Below are 22431 nucleotides of genomic sequence, written 5' to 3'. Positions count from 1 at the left end.
ACCCTTTTAGTCTTACATGAAAATGCTGGCCCTGGATCCTCATTAACTCAGTTTTGAAAGCGTCCCATTTGCCAGGCATCCGTTTGCCTGCAAACAGCCTCCCCCCAATCAATTTTTGAAGGTTCCTGTCTAAGATCATCAGAATTGTTCTTGCCCCAATTTAGAACAAAGAACAAAGACAATTACAACACAGGAACGGGCCCTTCAGCCCTCCAAGCCTGCGCTAATCCAGTTCCTCTATCTCAACCTCCTGCCTATTTTCTAAAGATCTGTATCCCTTTGCTCCTCTTCATCCTTTCCAAAGCATCAACATCCTTTTGGTAATGTGGCAACCAGAACTATATGTAATATTCCAAATGCGGCCAAACCAAATCCTATAAAATTGTAACATGACCTGCCAACTCTTGTACTAATACCCTGTCCAAAAAAGCAAAGCATGCCATATGCTTTCTTGACTACTTTTACTGACCTGCGTTGTCACCTTCAGGGAACAATGGACCTGAGCACCCAGATCTCTCTGTACCTCAATTTTCCCCAGGACTTTTCCATTTACTGTAAAATTCACTCTTGAATTGGATCTTCCAAAATGCATCACCTCGTATTTGCCCGGATTGAACTCCATCTACCATTTCTCTAAATTCTCAGTCTCAGGAGTCACTGAGAAGCCAGCAAATTAGGAATTTGGTCAACAATTGAAAATCAAACTTGGATGCAATAAACGGATAGAAATATCTTGCAAAACTGTTTTTGTTCCCATTGTGAAATCTTGAAAAACACAGCAGTTGCATTTGTATGAAACCAGTATTTAACTTCTTGGAGACAGAATGTAGTCTGTGAATATGATCAAAATTGTTGTGGACTCAAAACGATCTTGGAGAAGGTTGCAGTTGTAATTGTATTTTGAAACATACTTTTCTTTACAGTGACACGGATACCATTGTTGGATTACCACGGCCCATTCACGAAAGTATAAAAACTCTTAAGCAGGTATGTGAGCAAATGCAGTTTTTAATTGACTACAGCAACTGTTCTTCTGAAAAACTACAAGTGTCATTGTCAAACTTGGTTTCTTCTGTCTCTATCTTGATGCAAAAAGTATACAATCTCCAGATGTTTTGCTTTATTTTCTCCATATTTTTCCATTATCTATGTATCAGGAAATACTTTCACATGCACCAACACTCCAGTAATTTGCTGCTTTGTTTGGGATGGTGTCAAGCTTCTTGCGTGTTGTTGGAGCTACACCCATCCAGGCAAGTAGGGAGTATTCCATCACACTCCTGACTTGTGCCTTGTCGATGGGGGACAAACGTTGGGGAGTCAGGAAGTGTTATTCACGGCAGCGTTTCATAGCCTCTGTCGCCTCCTGTTGGTTCCCACCTATCCACTCCACCCTCTCCTCCTTGACCTATCACCTTCATCCCCTCCCCCACTCACCCATTGTACTCTATGCTACTTTCTCCCCACCCCCACCCTCTTCTAGCTTATCTCTCCATGCTTCAGGCTCACTGCCTTTATTCCTGATGAAGGGCTTTTGCCAGAAACGTCAATTTCGAAGCTACTTGGATGCTGCCTGAACTGCTGTGCCCTTCCAGCACCACTAATCCAGAGTCTGGTTTCTAGCATCTGCAGTCATTGTTTTTTACCTCATTTATATGGCAAGTCTAGTTGAATTTCTGGTCAAAGACAACCCCATGATGTTGATAGTGGTGGAATCAGTGATGGTCACACTATTGAATTTCAATAGTGTTAGATTGCCTGGCATTTGTGTGTCACAATTCTTCTCCTGTTGACCCAAAGCACTTCATGGATACCCAGTGTTGAATTGCTAGATCTGTCCTACTTAGCACGGTGATATTGCCACACAACATAATGTGGGGTGTTATCAATAATAAGGCAGGAGTTTGTCTCTATAAGGACAGTGCGATGGTAACTCTTACTAATACTATCATGACTAGGTATATGTACAGCTGGAAAATTGGTAAGGATGAGGTGAAGTATGTTTTTCCCCTCATGTTAGTTCCCTCACCACCTGCCACAGACCCAGTCTGGCAACAATGTCCTTTAGGACCTGATCAGCTCAATTAGTAGTGCTGCTGTCTGAGCCAATCTTGGTGCTGAGCATTGAAATCTACCACCCAAAGGACAATGTTTTAGCGAAAGGGATAAATAGGGTGGTCACTAGGACTTTAAACTTGTAAGTCGAGGGGGAAGAGAAAGGGAAAACGACAGGGAGTATGGAGTCAAATAGAAAGATAAGCAGCAGGTTAGCATGTGTGCAGGGTTTAAGTTCAAGGCAGACTAGGAATGAAGCAAAAAGGAAGGATAACTTAGGATATATTACTGGAGATATTGGGTATCGTGAGGATAAGAAAATTAGCATTAAGGTGCTTTACCTGAACGTTTGTCGTATTCGTAACAAAGTAGATGAATTAACAGCACAAATAGTTGTGAATGATTATGATGTGGTAGGCTTCACAGACGTGGTTGCGGGGGGTTCAAGACTGACAGTTAAACATCCAAGGATTTACGACTTATCGAAAAGACAGGGAGGTGGGCGGACAACTTGCCTTGTTAGTTAAGAATGGAATTGAATCTATGGCACTGAATGACATAGGGTCAGATGATGTGGAGACTGTGGATGGCATTGAGGAACCACAAAGGCAAAAAAAAACCATAATGGGAGTTAACGTACAGACCTCCTAATAGTGGTCAGGACCAGGGGTGCAAGATGTACCGGGAAATAGATAGAGGATGTCAGAAAGGCAAGGTCACGGTGATCATGGAGGACTTCAATATTCAGATGGACTAAGTGAATAATGTTGCCAGTGGATCCAGAGAAATGGAATTCATGGAATGCCTACAAGATGGAACAGATTGTGATGGAGCCCACAAGGGAGCAGGCTCTTCTGGACTTAGTGCTACGTAATGAGCCAGACTTTATAAAAGATTTTAAAGTAAAGGAACACTTCGAAGCTAGCAATCATTATATGGTAGAGTTTAGTCTGCATCTGGAAAGAGAGAAGGCAAAATCGGATGTAATGGTGCTACCATTAAATAAAGGTAATTAGAGGGGCAGGAGAGAGGAACTGACAAAAATTGACTGGAAGGAAAGCCTAGTGGGGAAGATAAGAGTAACAATGGCAGGAGTTTCTGGGTGTAATTAAGGACACAGCACAGAGTTCATCCCAAAGAAAAGAAAGATTACCTGGGGTGGGATTGGGTAGGAATTTAGCAGCCATGACTGACAAAGGAAGACAGGAAATGTATCAAAGGAAAAGAGAGAGCCTATAAAGTGGCCAAGAGCACTGGGAAATCAGAAGATTGGGAAGACTACAAAAACAAACAGAGGACAATAAAGAGAGAAATAAGGAGAGGATGAAATATGAAGGTAGGTTAGCCAATAATATTAGAAATGATAGTAAAAGCTTCTTTCAACACATAAGAAACAAACGAGAGGCAAAAGTAGATGTTGGGCTGCTCCCAGTTGATGCAGCAAGGCTAGTGCTGGGAGGTAAGGACATAGCTGAAAAACTTCGTGTCAGTTTTCATAGTGGAAGACATGAGTAATGTCCAAAAATTAAGAAGAGTCAGGGGGCAGAGTTGAGTATGGTAGCTATTACAAAAGAAAAAGTGCTAGAAAAGCTAAAAGGTCTAAAATTGATATATCTCCTGCCCTGATGTGCTACATCCTAGAGTTCTGAGGGAGGTGGCTGAGGAAATAGCGGAGGCGTAGGTTGTGACCTTTCAAAAGTCATTGGAGCCGAGGAAAGTCCCAGATGATTGGAAAATTGCTGTTATAACCCCCTTGTTCAAGAAAGGATGAAGACAAAAGATGGAAAATTATAGGCCGGTTGTTGGTAAAATTCTAGAATCCATTGTTAAGGATGCAATTTCTAAATTCTTGGAAGTGCAGGTTCGGATTAGAACAAGTCAGCATGGATTCAGTAAGGGGAGGTCATGACTGACAAACCTGTTAGAATTCTTTGAAGAAGTAACAAGTAAGTTAGACTAGGGAAACCCAATGGATGTATGCTAGACTTCCAAAAGACCTTTGATAAGGTGTCTCATGGGAGGCTGTTGAGTAAGTTTAGGGCCCATGGTGTTTGAGGTGAGTTACTGGCATGGATTGAGGATTGACTGTCTGACAGAAGGCAGAGAGTTGGGATAAAAGATTCTTTTTCAGAATGGCAGTTGGTGACAAGTGCAGTGTTCAGTGTTGGGCCGCAACTGTTCACTTTAAATAATAATGATCTGGATGAAGGGACTGGGGGCATTCTGGCAAAGTTCGCCGATGATACGATGTTAGGTGGACAGGCTGGTAGTACTGCGGTGGTGGGGAGGCTGCAGAATGATTTAGACAGCTTTGGAGAGTGATGCAGGAAATGGCTGATGAAATTCAACTTGAGAAAATGCAAGGTCTTGGACTTTGGAAAAAAGGATACAGGCATGGAATGTTTTCTAAACAGTGAGAAAATAAAGCCAAAGTACAAAGGGATCTGGGAGTGCTAGTCCAGGGTTCTCTAAAGGTTAACTTGCAGGTTGAGTCCAAGATTAAGAAAGCGAATGTAATGTTGTAATTTATCTGAAGAAGGTTGGAATATAAAAGCAGGGACTTTATAACGCTCTGGTTAGGCCCTATTCAGAATACTGAGTCCAATTTTGGGCTCCACACCTCAGGAAGGACATACTGGCACTGGAGTACATTCAGCAGAGAATGACACAGATGATCCCTGGAATGGTAGGCCAAACATATAATGAATGGCTGAGGATTCTGGGATTGTATTCATTAGAGTTTAGAAGGTTGAGGGGAAATCTAATAGAAACTTACAAGATAATACATGGCTTAGAAAGGGTGGACGCTGGGAAATTGTTTCTGTTAGGCGGGGAGACTAGGACCCGTGGACACAGCCTTAGAATTAGAGGGGATCAATTTAGAACGGAAATGAGGAGACATTTCTTCAGCCAGAGATTGGTGGGCCTGTGGAATTCATTGCCACGGAGCGCAGTGGAGGCCGGGGCATTAATTGTCTTCAAGGCAGGGATTGATAAATTCTTGATCTCGCAAGGAATTAAGGGATATAGGGGCAGTGCGGGTAAGTGGAGTTGAAGTGCCCATCAGCTATGATTAAATGGCAGAGTAGACTCTGGGCCGAATGGCCTTATTTCCACTCGTATATCTTATGATCTTCTTTTGCGACATGCCATCTCCAGTGCTTCCTCCGTGTGTTGCTCAGCATGGTGGAGTACTGGTTCATCTGCTGAGTTAAGACGGTGCTTGGAAGTCAGAACTTTTCCTTGCCAATGTTTAACATGAAGCCTTGATACCTCATGAAGTCTAGTGTCAGTATTGAGTGTTACCAGGGCAACTCCCTCCCGAATGCATGCCACTGTGCTGCCACCTCTGCTGGGTATGTCCTGCCAGTGGGACAGGACTTCACCAGGGTTGGTAATGATGCTGTCTGGGACGTTGTCTGTTTGGTATGATTCTGAGAATGTAACTATATCAGGCTATTGCACAACTAGTCTGTGAGTCAGCTCTCCCAATTTTGATACAAGCTCCCATATATTTGTAAGGAGGACTTCGCAAGGTTGACAGAACTGTGTCTGTCATTGTCTTTTCTGGTGCCTAGGTTGATACCAGGTGTTCGTCCAGTTTCATTTCTCTTTGGAGAATTTGTGGTGATTTATGCAACTGAATTGCTTGCTTGGTCATAGGGCAGTTGAGAGTCAACCACATTGCTGTGGTTCTAGAATCCAAACTCCCCACAGTCACCCAAAGCTGGAATCAAACCTGGGTCCCTGGCACTGTGAGGCAGCTGTGCTAACCACTGAGCCATCTTGAATGTAGGAACTGATTATTAAAATTTCTGTGGCTTTGCAAGGAGGGGTGGGAAATGGTGAACACTAATGTAGAATTAGATTTTATCATCACATGTACTCAAGTACAGAACTACAGGAGTATAGTGATAGATTTAAGACAGACATCAGAGGCAGGTTCCTTAACGCAGAGAGTGGTAAGGGTGTGGAATGCCCTACCTGCTAATGTAGTGAACTCAGCCACACTAGAGAGATTTAAACAATCCTTAGATAAGCACATGGATGATGATGGGATAGTGTAGGGGAATGAGCTGAGAAAAATTCACAGGTTGGCACAACATCGAGGGCCAAAGGGCCTGTTCTGCGCTGTATTGTTCTATGTTCTATAATGAAAAGTGTACAGTGTCGCCATTGTTGCTGCTATCCATGGTACAAAAGTACCTAGGTACAAAATAAAAAAATAAAGAAGCAAAGTTAAAAGTTACAAGTTACAGTCCTCCTTAGTCTTAAGAAGAAAAATAAAGAATTAAAGTTAAAAGTTCAACATTGCAGTCTTAAGTGCTTAAGCTGCGCTGGGCTTGCATTCTCTACAAGAACTCGATCTCCTTCACTTTGGCCAGCTCTGCTGCCTCCGCCAACTTGTGTTCCTGAGGTAGGTGCGTACAGAAACGGAGAATTTATAATGGGAAACAAAGAAATGGCTGACTATCTCAACTTATACTTCACTTCTGTCTTCATAAACATGGACACGAATAACATACCATAAATAATGAGGAACACAGGGTTTAGTGAGAGGGAGCAACTGAAGCAAATTTGTATGAGTCACAAAATTGTGTTGGAGAAATTGGTTAGGGCACTTTTGTCTGAAATTTTGGTCTCCCTCCTTTAGGAAGGATGTTCGAACATAGAAAAGTACAGTACAGAACAGGTCCTTTGGCCCACTATGTTGTGCCAAGGGTTAATCCTAATGTAAAATTAAATAACTTAACTTACGTACCCCTCAACTCACTGCTATCCATGTGCAAGTCCAGCACTCATTTAAATGTACCTAATGACTCTGCTTCCACCACCACCACTGGCAACACATTCCATGCATTCATGCTTAAAGAACCTTTCTCTGACATCCCCTCTATACCTCTATCCTAATATCTTAAAACTATAACCCCTTGTTCCAGTCAATATGCCCTGGGGAAACGTCTCTGGCTATCAACTCTATCCATGCCTCTCATTATCTCCTATACCTTGATCAGGTCACCTCTCTTCCTCCTCCTCTCCAGAGAGAAAGGTCCGAGCTCATTCACCCTCTCTTCATAAGGCAAGCCCTCCAGTCCAGGCAGCATCCTGGTAAACCTTCTTTGTACCCTCTCCAAAGCCTCTCTATCTTTCCTATAGTAGGGCGACCAGAACTGGACACAATATTTCAAGTGAGGTCTCACCAGGGACTTGTAGAGCTGTAGCAAAACCTCACTGCTCTTAAACTCGATCCCCCTGATAATGAAAGCCAAAACACTATATGCTTTCTTAATAATCCTGTCCACTTGGGTGGCAACTGAGGGATCTATGTACTTGCACACCAAGATCCCTCTGTTCCTCCACACTGCCAAGAATCCTATCTTTAATCCTATATTCAGCATTCGAGTTTGACCTTCCAAAATGCATCACTTCGCATTTATCCAGATTGAACTTCATCTGCCATATCTCAGCCCAGCTCTGCATCCTGTCAATGTCACGCTGCAACCTGCAATAGCCCTCGATACTATCGACGGCACCTCCAACCTTTGTGTCATTGGCAAATTTACTAACCCACCCTTCAACCTCCTCATCTAAGTCATTTATAAAAACTACAAAGAGTAGAAGCCCAAGAACAGAGCCCTGCGGGACCCCACTCAACACTGACCTCCAGGCAGAATACTGTCCATCTGCAACCACACTCTGCCTTCTGTCTGCCAACCAATTCTGAAACCAGACAGTCAAATCTCTCTATATCCCATACTTCCTGACTTTATGAACGAGCCTATCATGGGGAACCCGATCAAATGCCTTGCTGAAGTCCAAATACACCACATCCACTGCTTGACCTTGGTCGGCCTATCTTGTCACCTCCTCAAAGAACTCAATAAGATTTGTGAGGCATGACTTGCCCCTCACAAAGCCATGCTGACTGCCTTTAATCATGCTATGCTTTGCCAAATAGTCATAAATCCTATCCCTCAGAATTCTTTCTAAAACTTTGCTGACCATACATGTAAGACTGACTGCCCTGTAATTGCCAGGGATTTCTCTATTCCCCTTCTTGAAAAGAGGAACAACATTTGCCTCCTTTCAATACTCCGGTACAACTCCTGTGGAGAGTGAGGAAGCAAAGATCTTTGCCAGCGGCTTAGCAACCTGCTGTCTCGCTTCCCGGGGCAGCCTAGGATAAATCTGCTCTGACCCTGGGGACTTAACAATCTTAATGTTTTCAAATTCAACTTCATCGATCTTGATCTGGTCAAGCCTGTATCCCAGCTCCTCAAAGTTCTCATTCACAACAAGGTCCCTTTCCTTAGTGAAAACTGAAGCAAAAAACTCATTTAGGGTTTCCCTATCTGCTCACATTCCATGAACAAGTTCTCTACGCTATCCCTGATCAGCCCTACCTTCTCCCTGATCATTCTCTCATTCCTCACGTATGAATAAAATACCTCTGGGTTCTCCCTAATCCTTCTTGCCAAGCATTTTTCGTGCCCCCTCCAGACTCTCCTCAGTCCATTTCTGAGCTCCTTTCTAGTAAGCCTTACTAGTAAGCCTGTTATCTTCTAAAGCTGTGCTAGATCCTCGCTTCCTCACCTTACGTAAGCTGCTGCCTTCTTTTTGACGAGAAGCTCCTCTGTTCTCGTCATCCAAGGTTCCTTAATCTTACCCCTTCTCACCTGTCTCAGAGGAACAAATTTGTGCATCACTCTCAACAACTGCTCCTTAAAAGGTCTCTACATGTCTGTTGTGTCCTTTCTGTGGAACAATTGCTCCCAGTCTGTACTTCCCAAATCCTGTCTGATAGCATCATAATTTCCTTTTTCCCAATTAAATATCTTCCCTCAGTAACTGCTCCTTTCCCTCTCCAAGGCTATGGTAAATGTGAGGCAGTTGTGATCACTGTCACCAAAATGTTCTACCACCGCTAGTTCTGACACCTGTCCTGGCTCGTTGCTGAGCACCAAATCCAAAATGCCTCTCCCTCATCAGTCTGTCTACATACTGAGTAAAGAAACCCTCCTGCACACACCTGACAAAAATGGCTCTATCCAAACCATCTGCACTAAGGAGATTCCAGTCGACATTGGGAAAGTTGAAATCACCCATAACCACAACCCTGCTACTTCTGCATTTTTCCAGAATCTGCCCACCAGTGAGTTCTTCAATCTCTCTATTGCTATTAGGGGGCCTGTAGAAAACCCCCAGTGAGGTGACTGTTCCCTTGCTATTCCTAACTTCCACCCATATGGACTCAGTAGACAAACGCTCCTCAACAACCTTCTTTTCTGTAGCTGTGATGCACTCTCTGATTAGCAAATGATGTGAAACTTGAAACGGTTGGGAAAAGATTTACAAGGATGTTGCCATGGTTGGAGGGTTTGAGCTATAGGGAGAGGCTGAATAGGCTGGGGCTGTTTTCCCTGGAGCATCAGAGGCTCAGGGGTGTCCTTATAGAGGTTTAGAAAATCATGAGGGGCATGGGATAGGGTAAGTAGACTGTATCTTTTCCATGGGTAAGAGAGTCCAAAACTAGAGGGCATAGGTTTAAGGTGAGATGGGAAAGATTTAAAAGGGACCAAAGAGACCATCTTTTCACTCTGAGGGTGGTGCAAGTATGGAATGAGCTGCCAGAGGAAGTGGTGGAGGGTGGTGCAATTACAACATTTAAAAGACACATGGATGGATAAACGAATAGGAAGAGTTTAGAGAGCAGTGGGCCAAATGCTGGCAACTGGGGCTAGATTTGAGGCGAGGACCTGAGGGCATAGCCTTAGAGTAAAGGGAAGACCTTTAAGAGTGGAGATAAGGAGAAACTACTTCAGCCAGAGAGTGGTGGATCTATGGAATTCGTTGCCACAGAAGACTGTGGAGGCTAGGTCATTGAGTATATTTAAGATGGAGATAGGTTTTTGAGTATCAAGGGATACGGGGAGAAAGTGGGAGAATGGGGTTAAGAAACTTATCAGCCATGATTGAAATGCAAAGTGGCCTCGGTGGGCTGAATGGCCTATTTCTGTTCCTATGTCTTATGGTCTTATTTATTTATTATACCTGGTTGGCATTGATGACTTGGACCAAAGTATCTGTTTCTGTGCTATGTTTTTCAATGCCTCCAAATTCTCCTTAAGGAAGTCACCCAGAGATGGTCAATCCATTGATGGTCATCTTTCAAGATTCTTTAGACTCTGAAACAATTCTAGTAGATTAGAGGGTTTCGAATGTAAGGAGGCAGAGGGAAAACAGTGAATTATAGACCATTGAGTCTGACGTTGGTCATGAGGAAGATGCTGGGAGTTCATTATCAAGGATTTTATACCAGAACATTTAGAAAAGAGTGGTAGACTGTGTAACAGTTTCTTCCCCCAAGCCATCGGGCTCCTTACACTGTGTCCAGACTTTTTTTTTCCATGTGAAATTCTTTGCATGACTTCAAATTGCTGATAGAACAATGTCTTAATTATTATTCTTTTATTACATTGTAATTTGGGTGTTTGCACTACTTATGCACTTCATGCCACCCTTTTGTATGATGTGTAGTTTGTGCTGTCCATGTACCACCTTGGTCCTAGAGGAACACTCAATTTTTACGTTGTATGTGGAAGAAGACCACAAGACCATAAGACATAGGAGTGGAAGTAAGGCCATTCGGCCCATCGAGTCCACTCTGCCATTTAATCATGGCTGCTGGGCACTTCAACTCCACTTACCCGCATTCTCCCCGTAGCCCTTAATTCCCCGAGACAACAAGAATCTGTCAATCTCTGCCTTGAAGACATTTAGAGTCCCGGCCTCCACTGCACTCTGCGGCAATGAATTCCACAGGCCCACCACTCTCTGGCTGAAGAAATGTCTCCGCATTTCTGTTCTGAATTTACCCCCTCTAATTCTAAGGCTGTGTCCACGGGTCCTAGTCTCCTCACCTAACGGAAACAATTTCCTAGCATCCACCCTTTCCAAGCCATGTATTATCTTATACGTCTCTATTAAGTCTCCCCTTAATCTTCTGAACTCCAATGAATACAATCCCAAGATCCTCAGCCGTTCCTCATATGTTAGACCTACCATTCCAGGGATCATCCGTGTGAATCTCCGCTGGACACGTTCCAGTGCCAGTATGTCCTTCCTGAGGTGTGGGGACCAAAACTGGACACAGTACTCCAAATGGGGCCTAACCAGAGCTTTATAAAGTCTCAGTAGCACAATGGTGTTTTTATGTTCCAACCCTCTTGAGATAAGTGACAACATCGCATTCGCTTTCTTAATCACAGACTCAACCTGCATGTTGACCTTTAGAGAATCCTCGACTAGCACTCCCAAATCCCTTTGTACTTTGGCTTTACGAATTTTCTCACCGTTTAGAAAGTAGTCCGTGCTTTTATTCTTTCTGCCAAAGTGCAAGACCTCGCATTTGTTCACGTTGAATTCCATCAGCCATTTCCTGGACCACTCCCAAACTGTCAGATCCTTCTGCAGCCTCCCCACTTCCTCAGTACTACCTGCCTGTCCACCTATCTTCGTATCATTGGCAAACTTCGCTAGAATGCCCCCAGTCCCTTCATCCAGATCATTAATATATAATGCGAACAGCTGTGGCCCCAACACTGAACCCTGTGGGACACCGCTCGTCACCGGCTGCCATTCTGAAAAAGAACCTTTTATCCCAACTCTCTGCCTTCTATCAGACAGCCAATCCTCAATCCATCCCAGTAGCTCACCTCGAACACCATGGGCCCTCACCTTGCTCAGCAGCCTCCCGTGTGGCACCTTATAAAGGCCTTTTGGAAGTCTAGATAGACCACATCCACTGGGTTTCCCTGGTCTAACCTGCTTGTCACCTCTTCAAAGAATACCAACAGGTTTGTCAGGCATGACCTCCCCTTAGTAAATCCATGTTGACTTGTTTCTAATCAGACTCTGCTCTTCTAAAACAAATAAAAGCTACTGTACTCTAGAATCAGACACAGTCAGCATGGTTTTACCAGAATCTGTAATCTGATAGTAACAGTCATCCACTTATGACAGTGAAATGATTTTCCTCTCCGGTTAGTGAATCCGTGGTATTCTTTACCGCAGAGGGCTATTGAGGTTGGTCAGTAAGTATATTCCAGCCTGAGAAAGACATTTTTACTCAATGCTGGAATCGGGGGTTATGGGGGAAAAGCCAGTAAAGTGAAATTGAGGATTTCGGAAAAGTTATGATCTCATTGAATGACAGAGCAGATTCAGTGGCATGGACAGCCTACTTCAGAGTCTTTCTCCCAGAATAGTAATGTCAAAAAATTGGAGGCATAGGTTCAAGGGAGATGTGCAAGGAAAACATTTTATGCAGAGGACGATTTGTGCCTGAAACGTGCAACCAGGGCAGGTGGTAGAAGTAGATATGATCATAACATTTAAGAGGCAATTCGACGCTCATGTGGACAGGCAGTGAATAGAAGGATACAGACCATATGCAGGCAAATAGGGTTAGTTTAGAATGGCAACATTGTGGGCTGAAGGGCATTTTCCTGTGCTGTACAGTTCTGTGTTCTGCTCCTTCACCTTATGATCTTACTACTACCAGGACTGTACCTGTTGTCTTCAGAGAAAAGGTTGGGAAGATTAGACTTGTATCTTTTGGAATTAGCTGAAACATGCAAGGTCCTGAGAGGTCTTGACAGGGTTGATGTGGAGAGGATGCTTCCTCTAATGGAAGAATGAAGAACGATGGAAACACTCTTTCAAAACCCGGAGCTGCCCATTTGAAACAGAATGGTAGTGATTTGTTTACCCTCTCTCTGAGGCCTGTACATGTTTGGGACTCTTGTCCTGCAAAGATGGGGGAATCAGAATCCTTTAATGTTTTTAAGCCATGTGTAGATAGATTCTTGTTAAGCAAGGGAATGATAGGTTATCGGGGGTAGGCAAGAATTTGGATTGAACTTGCAATCAGCTCACCCATATAGTACTGAATGGCAGTGCAGGCTTAAGAGACTGAATAGCCTACCCCTGCTCCTAATTTGTACGTTGTTATAAGCACCACAAGGCATCCCTGAAAATGAGGTACCAACTTATTGGCATGAAATTATCCACTTTTTCTTCACAACTGGCATACTCTCATCAGCTTAACTGATCTCAAATGTGATGAATTTGAAGGAAGCTTTGAGAACCTGCCGCATCTCATTGAAATATTATTCACAATAAAGCATCTAAGTTGAGGGTAGGGGTGCGACAGATTCCAATAAGATTTCCATCTCCAAATGAAGGCTATAAGATTCACAACCAACTTCAGTTATTGTACTGATAGGGTGATGGATCAGCCAATCATCAGCAAAGTGAAAGGAAGAGTCATTTATATTACTACTAATTCACCAAGGTTTATAAATATTCCCTTTGGGTTTTGCCAGGATTGCTTGTTTGTGTACTTGTTGCAGCCTTGATTCAAATGTAGGCATGAGCTAAATTCTAGAGTTAAGAATGAATGCTTTTGATATCAAGACAGTGTTTGACTAAATTAGTTCCAAGAAACTGAAGGCTCCAACTGTTCATACCTGGCACAAAGTAAGATGGTTGCCATTGTTATGATATCTAACCAGAACGTCACTACAGGAGACTCTTTTACCAAGCATCCAAGGCCCAATAATTCATAATTGCATTACCATTAACCAGAATATCAACTGGGCTAGCCACAAAAGTGTATAGACTATTAGAGCAGGTCAGAAGTCATCTATTCTGTATTGACTAACTCCTCAAAATGTCTCCAAAGTCAATAAGTCATATATCAGAACACTAGTGGAATACTCTGCACTTCCCTAGAGAGATGAAATGGCAAAAATGTCATGTGAAGTTTGACACAACCCAGGACAAAGCAGCCTGCTCGTTTGGAGTTCAATATATTACTGGCATAACATGACTGTAGTGTATACCATTTCTAGAATGCACTGCAGCAATTTATGAAGGCATTTTCAACAACGTCTCCTAAACATGTGACCAGTATCATCAGTAGGACCAAAGGAACAGGGTTCAGATGAACTAATCTATAATAACCCATCAAAACTGCGTATCATCCTATCATGGCTATGTACCCACTAACCTTCCAGTTTTGTCTGATCAAAATTGAGAAGCTGCAAACCAAGCAGTTAATTTGGAAGCTCATCCACCATATGGACTGCAGTAGTTCAAGAAGTAATCTTACCTATACCTTCCTTCTAAAGGACATGAAGGATGGGTAATAATTGTTAACCTTTCCAGTGACATCCCTTTCCTGGGATTTAATGGATGATGTATCAAAGCCCATGAGACAGCTGATATGAAGACTATCACTTGTATACAGGGGATTTGAGAGGACTAACATTGAAGTACTGCTTTTCTCAACAGTTGTAATATTTGAGGCTGTCTGCTTGAATTGGAATGTGTTCAGTTCCCCAAATCCAATGTTCTAAATAACAATAAACGTCATTGAGAAATATATATTCTGTATTCTTCGTTCTTAAAATAGATGAACACAGAAATATGACAATGAATAAATTAATTATTTTGTTTACTTTACAGCACAAGTACATTTCAATATCTGAGATTCAGATAAAGAAGGAAGAGGAATATTTGAAAAAGCCACTCTCAGCGGTACGGATAATGCTATTTAAAATTTTGAATTCAGCTCATGTCAGTTAACAGGATTTTTAATAATAAATTTGATTCTTAAGAACCTGGTCTACCTATAAAAACATCTAACTTTACAAAGAATATTAACAACCGCTACCAGTGATACACTGTGAGATGTGGAAGTGCTGGTGTTGAACTGAGTGGACAAGGTTAGAAGTCACATGACACCAGGTTAGGATCGAATAGATTTATTTGAAATCGCAGGTTTTCTGAGCACTGCCCATTTGTCAGGTAAAGTGAAGAGAAGCGCACAGGCTCAGAATTGATAAGCAGAGATCAAAAAATCATACAAACTGTGTGAGTGGAGTGTTGACAGGCTGAATAATAAGTCTCTGCAAAATGTGGGACAGTGTGAGTAATGATGAAGGGCTTATGCCCTAAACGCCGATTCTCCTGCTCCTCAGATGCTGCCTGACGTGCTGTGCTTTTCCAGCAACACGCACTCGACTCAGATCTCCAGTATCTGCAGTCCTTACTTTGTCCTGGTGTGAGTAAAGTGTCAACAACTGAGTAGCAAGTGAAGGGATAACCTACAATCTGGTTAATTGAGGCAGAGATAATTACAAAAAAATAAAAACAAGGTAGTGCTGGAGACAAGGCACATGGATGGGATAACGTGATACTTGCATGCTGAGGGTCTAACCAAAGTAACAAGTAATCCCAAATTGTACGACCAACTAGAGAGATCATAACAATTTGTCAAGGTAGTGGTTTCAAAACAGGACAGTAAGGAAGATTTTATTAAGTTATTTGTTTCCATAAGCAGAGATACAAAAACAATTGAAAATGATAAAGACACAAAAATAGTTAATTGTTTTCTAAATTAAGATTAATTAAATAAAATAAGGATAAAGGATCAGGTGATGTGTTGTTCCTGCATGATATGGGAGCTGGTGGACTCTATTGTGGCTGCCAGTGATCATGTCTGTAGTAATGTTGGGTACTGGAAGAATTCTGGCTCAGAGTCCATGAACTGGAGTCTGAGCTTCAAACATCGCGATACATCGAGGAAGGGGAGAGTTACCTGGCTACTGTATTTCAGGAGACAGTCACACCTCATAGATGCACGAACCTGAATTCAGCCAGTGGTCAGGGACAGGAGGGTATGGTCGTGAGTGAGGCAGATAGAGACATCTAGGAGGTAGAGTTGCTGGAGTGTCAGCCCCTGTCTTTGTCCAACCAGTTCAAGAGTTTTGCTCCCTGTGTGGGCAGGAATGGGTCTGAAGGGAGGATGAGACAACTGACCACAGCACCATGGTGCAGGAAGCCTCTCAAGTGGGGGGAGAAAAGAGAAATGTTGCACTCAGGGATAGTATGGTTAAAGTTGAAGAGTGTGGTGCTGGAAAAACACAGCTGGTCAGGCAGCATCCATGGAATAGGAGAATTGACATTTTGGGCATAGGCCCGCCATCAGGGATGAGGTTTGTGAGCCAAGGGAGCTGATAGATAAATGGGAGGGGGTGAGGCTGGGGGAAAGGTAGCTGGGAATGCAATAGGTAGATGAAGGTGGGGGTGAAAGTGATAGGTCAGAGAGGAGGGTGGAGCGGATAGGTGGGAAGGAAGATGGACAGGTAGGACCGTTCAAGAGGGCAGTGCCGAGTTGGAAAGTTGGAACTGGGATAAGGTGGGGGGAGGGGAAATGGGGAAACTGGTGAAATCCACATTGATCCTGTGAGATTGGAGGGTACCAAGGTGGAAGGTGAGATGTTCTTCTTCCAGGCGTCGGGTGATTAGGGTTTGGCGATGGAGGTAGCGCAGGACCTGCACCTTCATCTACCTATGCATTCCCAACTGCCTCCCACCCCCCCCCCCCCTCCCCCCCAACCGCATCCCCCTCCCATTCATTCCTCAGCCCCCTTGGCCCACAAGCCCCATTCCTGATGAAGGGCTTATGCCCAAAACGTCGATTCTCCCACTCCTCAGATGCTGCCTGACCTGCTGTGCTTTTCCAACACCACACTCTTCCAAATTGACCTCCAGCATCTGCAATCCTAACTTTCTCCTAGATAGTATAGTTAGAGGCATAGACATTTCTCTGTGACCAGAATCAATAGTCCTGAAAGTTCTGGTACTCAGGTTCAGGATATCTCATCTGGGTTGCAGAGGAACCTGGAATGGAGGGTAAAGATCTAGTGGTCATAGTCCATGTAGGTACCAACAACATTGATAAAAGTAGGGCAGAAGTTCTGCTAAGCAAGTACGAACAGCTAAGAGCCACATTACAAGGTGGAACCAAAAAGGTCACAATCTCTGGATTACTACCTGAGGCATGAGCTAATTGGCACAGCATCAGTAAGATTAAGCAGATAAATACATCAGAGATTAATTGGGAGAAATTAGTTTGGATTCATGGAACATTGGCACCAGTAGTGGGGAAGAAAAGATCTGTTCCGATGGGATAGTCTTCATCAGAACCATGCTGGGACCAGGATCTAAGCGAATCACTTAATTAGGGCTGTAGATAGAACTTTAAACTAAATAGGGTGGGGGAGGTGGAGGGTTAAGTTATCGGGGAATTAGAAAACCGAATTAAAGGAGGGGGTAAGAGTTCAGAACTCAGGAGAGGTTATTTAAACCTCCAGCACAGACACAAATAGGACAGAGTGTATAGAAAGGGTTAGCAATCAAACTTCAACACTGGACAAATGAATGACATTGAGAAGAAGGTTGGTAATTCAGGACTGAAGGTGTTATATCTGAATGTATGCAATATAAGGAATAAAGGAAAGAGTCAGGTTTGGTGTGGACAACAACGTGACAGATGGAATACAGCATGCCAAAGCATGAAGTCACCTATTTTGTATGATAAAGAAAAGAGTAAGTTACTTTTTTAATTGCTGAGACATTAGGAAATATTCATAACCACAGTGACATACTTAAAGGGCAAAGGGAATAGGAGGGCTCAGGAGAAGTTTTTGAAGTTTCCAGAGCAGGAAAGAATATGGAAAGGAACATGAATCTAACTTTAGGCACAGCTAAGAAGGGGGCAGTCAACACAGGACTTGAAGTTGTTGTTTTTAAATGTGGGCAGTATGCGAACCAAGGTAAAGAAGCTTGTAGCACAGATTGAAATTGATGGGTATGATATGGACATCATGTTAGGATGATGGATGGGAAACTAGATATCCAAGATATGCGACCTATTTAAAGGAAAGGCAGAGGGGACAGGGTTGCATTGTTAGTAAGATATTAAATTAAATCTATCTTTTTATTCAGTCATGGGATATGGGTATTGCTTACTGACTAGCATTTATTGCCCAATTCTAGTTGCCCATGAGAAATTGGTGTTAAATTGACTTCTTGAACCACTGCAGTCCAAGTGCCGTAGGTTGAGCAACTGATACAACTGAGTGGCTTGCTGAGCCATTTGAGAGGGCATTTGAGAGTCAACCACATTGCTGTGTGTGGAGTCACATGTTGGCCACACCAAGGAAAGGAAAGTAAATTTCCTTCCATGAAGGATATTAGTGAGCCAGATGGAGTTTTCTTGACAATCGGCAATAGTTTTATGGTCAGCAGTAGATTCTTAATTCCAGATTTTTTTCTTGAACCCAGGTCTTCAGAACCAATAGCACTTGGCAATCCAAAAAAACTGCAGATGCTGTAAATCAAACCCAAAAACAAAAATTGCTTGAAAAGCTCAGCAGGTCTGGCAGAATCTGTGGAGGGGTCACTCGAGCCAAAATGTTAATTCTGATTCCTCTCCACAGATGCTGCCAGACCTGCTGAGCTTTTCCAGCAATTTGTTTTGTCACCACTGGGCCATCCCTCCCCATTGATAGCAAGACATAATATGGGGGCAGAAGATGTACAATCTGTGTGGGTTGAGTTGAGGAAACAATAAAAGCACAGAGAAAAAGCCCTTCTAGTAGTAAGTCAAGATGTGGGTGAGAAAATGAATCTGGAAATAGAAAAGATCTGTAAGAAAGGTGCTGTTACAGTAATCATGGAGGATTTCAATGTGCCGGTAGACTGGGAAATTCAGGTCGGTAACCGATCCCAAGAAAAGGCTTTCATGGAATAGCTACAAGATTGTTTTATGGAGCAGTTTGTGGTAGAGCCCACTAGGGAACAGGCAGTTCTAGATTAGGCGATGTGTATCCAGGTCACCTTGATTAGGGAGCTTAGGTGAAGGAATATCTAGGGGGCAGTGACCATAATATGATAGAATTCACCTTGCAGTTTGAGAGGGAGAAACTGGAATCAGATGTAACAGTATTACAGTTGACATGAGGGAATTGATTGGAAGGGGAGCCTAGCAGGGAGGACAGTGGAGCAGTAATGGCAGGAATTTGTGGAGGTAATTCAGGAGACACAGCAGAAATTCATCCCACAGAAGACGAAGCATGCTACGGGGCAGATGAGGCAACCGTAGCTGGTGCCGGAAGGCAGGTAGAGCACAAAAGAAAAAGCAGACAACTTCATGAAAATTAGTAGGAAGCAGAAGGTTGGAAAGCTTTTGAAAATCACAGAGGCCAACTTTTTTTAAAAAAGCACAAAGCAGGGAGATGATTAAATATGAGGGTAAGCTAAGTAGTGATATAAAAGAAGATTGCAAGAGCTTGTATTTCTAAAGCTGATAGTGAGGGATGCAAGAGTGGACATTGGACAGCTGAAATGAGGCTGGAGAAGAAGTACTGGAAAACAAAGAAATGGCAGAGGAACTTGGGGAAATTAATGGTGATATCTGGGGACAGTGCATATCACAGCAGAGCAAGTATTGGACGTATTAGAATGTATGAAGATGGATAGATTGCCTGGTCCTGACCCGATATATCCAAGAACCCTGCAAGAGGCTAAAGAAGACATTGCAGTAGCCCTGGCTGATACATTTGAATCATCGTTGCCACGTAACTGTAGAAGACTGGAGGGTAGCAAATATTGTGCCATTATTCAAGAAGGGCTGCAAAGAAAAGCCTGGGAACTATAAACCAATAAGCCTAACATCTGTGGTAGGTATCTATATCGGTGATTTCGATGAGAATGTACGAGGGATGATTAGTAAGTTTGCAAATGACATTAAAATAGGTAGTATCATGGACAGTAAGGAAGGTTGTCAGAAATTGCAGCAGGATCTTAATCAGCTGGGGAAGTTGGCTGAGAAATGGCCAATGGAGTTTAATATAGATGTGTGAGTGTCTTGTGTTTTGGAAAGTCAAACCAAGATCAGAGTTTCATGGTGAATGGTAGGCCTTAAGGAGTGTAGTTGAACTGAGGGATCTTGGAGTTCAGGTGCTCAGTTCTCTGAATGTGGAGTCACAGGTAGACGGGGCAGTGAAGAAGGCTTTTGGCACACTGGCCTTCATTGGGTATAGAAGGTGGGAAGTTGCATTGCACTTGCACAGGACAGTAGTGAGGCCGCACTTAGAGTATTGTGTTCAGTTTTGGTTACCTTGCTTTCGGAAGAATGGGTACCAGGGCGTCAGGTCAGAAGATGCAGTAGCTGGTGCAAAAGTAGATACAATGAGCAGAGACACTGAGGAAGAGTAGACTAAAATGGCAAGAGAATGGGAGTCCAGGCAGAAGGAAGCAATGCAGATTTAAGAGCAAACGTTTGGAAAAAAATGTAAAATTGGGTGACCGAATCAGATGCAAAAGACAGGGACATTGTCCCTTTAAAATCTCGCAATGAGTGTAAGGACACTTTCTCTGACTGTCCGTAATATTCGAAACAAATTCTGTGAACTTGATGTGCAAATCGGTACAATAGGGTATGATTTAGTTACTATTACAGAAATGTGGTTGCAGGATGGTGATGACTGGGAATTAAATATCCAAGAGTACCAGGTAATTACAAAGGATAAGCAGGAAGGTATGGGAGGTGGGATAGTGCACTTGATTAAGGATGATATTAGGGCATTTGGGAGAGGCAATATAGGATCTAAGGAGTAAAATGTTGAATCCATTTGAGTGAAGATCAGGAATAGTCAGGGGGATAAGTCATTGGTGGAAGTAGTCTATAGGCCACCCAATAATAATGGTACAGTGGCACAGGCGATCAATCAGGAAATATCTGATGATTGTAAAAATAGAACGACGGACGTCATGGACTTTAACATGCACATTGATTGGCCGAATCAAGTCAGGAGAGGCAGTCTTGAAGTGAAGAACTCATCCGTGATAACTTTTTTGAACAGCATGTTACCGAACTTGCGAGGGAGTGTGCAATCTTCCATCTAGTCCTGTGTAATGAGACAGATAAAATTAATGGTCTCATAGTTAAGGATCCTCTTTGAAAGAGTGATCACAGTATGATCAAATTTTGGATACAAATGGAGGGTGAAATAGTATCATCTAAAACCAGGGTGTTATGCTTAAACAAGGGAGACTATAATAAGAAGAGGAAGGAGTTGGCTAAGTTAGATAAGGTATATGATGGAATAGTTGAGGAACAGTGGAGGACTTTCAAAGAGACTTTTCACAGTGCTCAAGGAAAGTATATTCTGCTCAACAACAAGGATAGCAAGGGTAGGAAGAGCCAGCCTTGGATACCTAAGGAAATAAAGGAAGGCATCCAATTAAAAGCTCAGACCTACAAAGTAGCCAAGAGTAGTGGGAGACAGGAAGATTGTAAAAACCTTAAAAAGCAACAAAGAACCATGAATCAAGCAATAAAGAAAGGAAAGATAGATTATGAATGCAAACTAGCACAGAATATAAAAACAGGTAGGAGAAGGTTTTATAAATATACAAAACGGAAAAGGGTGGCTGAATTGGAAGTAAGGTCCTTGCAGGATGAGAAAGGGAACATTAATATTGGGTAATGCTGAAACAGCCGAGGACTTGAATAATTACTTTCTGTCAGTCTTCACAGTGAAAGGTGTGTCTAACATGCCAAAGAACGATGTTAAGGATACAATGGGAGGTGAAGACTTCAATTTAATTGTTATCGCTAAAGGAATAAATGTTGAGCAAACTCAGGGGGTCTAAAGGGAGATAGGCTCCCTAGTCCTGACAGAATGCATCCCAGGTTGCTAACAGAAATGATAGAAGTTATGCTAGATGTGTTAGTGTTAATTTACCAAAATTCACTGGACTCCGGGCAGGTCCTGGCAGACTGGAAGATAGCGAATGTCATGTCGCTGTTTAAAAAAGGGTGTAGGCAAAAGACAGGTCACTATAGGCCAGTTAGCTTAACATCTGTGGTCAGGAAAATGCTGGAGGCAGTCATTAAAGAAGAAGTAGTAAGACATTTGTATGGAAAGGGTTCAATCAGGCAGACGCAATATGGATTCAGCAAGAGGAGGTTGTTTGACAAACTTACTGGAGTTCTTTGAATATGTAACAAACACGGTGGATGGAGGGGAATAGGTGGATGTTATATACTTAACTTTCCTGAAGGCAGTCGATAAGGTGCCGCATAGAAGATTCATCTATAAGAGAAGAATGCATGGAGTTGCAAGGAATGTACCAGCATGGATAGAGGACTTGTTAACCAGTAGAAAGCAGAGAGTTGGAATAAATTGGTGTTTTTCTGGTTGGAGATCAGTGTGAGCAGAGTGCGATCTAACATATCCCATTTTGCTGATGACACTAAATTGAATGGAAAGGCAAACTATATAAATGATGGGGAGGGTCTGCAGAAAGATTTAGATAGGTTAAGTGAGCAGGCAAGGGTCTGGCAGGTGGAGTACAATGTTGGTAAATGTGAGGTTATCCACTTTGGAAGTAAAAATAGTAAGTCAGTATTATTTAAATGGTGAAATATTGCAACATGCTGTTGTGAAGAGGGAC

The 22431-nt window shown here is 42.8% G+C and overlaps 1 protein-coding gene across 3 annotated transcripts in view; it reads left to right on the top strand.

Annotated features, from left to right (window-relative positions):
• The window catches only part of LOC140467524 (striatin-interacting protein 1 homolog), a 188609-nt gene that overhangs the window by 97691 nt on the left and 68487 nt on the right, over positions 1-22431 (top strand). For all 3 annotated transcript variants that reach the window (XM_072563969.1, XM_072563967.1, XM_072563968.1), the window contains 2 exons: positions 924-987; positions 14587-14658. In XM_072563969.1, coding sequence (XP_072420070.1) covers positions 924-987; positions 14587-14658 — 136 coding nt within the window. The remainder of the gene's footprint in view (positions 1-923; positions 988-14586; positions 14659-22431) is intronic.

This window comes from Chiloscyllium punctatum, chromosome 45 (assembly GCF_047496795.1).
Source record: "Chiloscyllium punctatum isolate Juve2018m chromosome 45, sChiPun1.3, whole genome shotgun sequence".
NCBI classification, from domain to species: Eukaryota; Metazoa; Chordata; class Chondrichthyes; order Orectolobiformes; family Hemiscylliidae; genus Chiloscyllium; species Chiloscyllium punctatum.
Note: the sequence above shows the minus strand (reverse complement) of the source record. Positions and strands in the feature narration are given on the sequence as shown.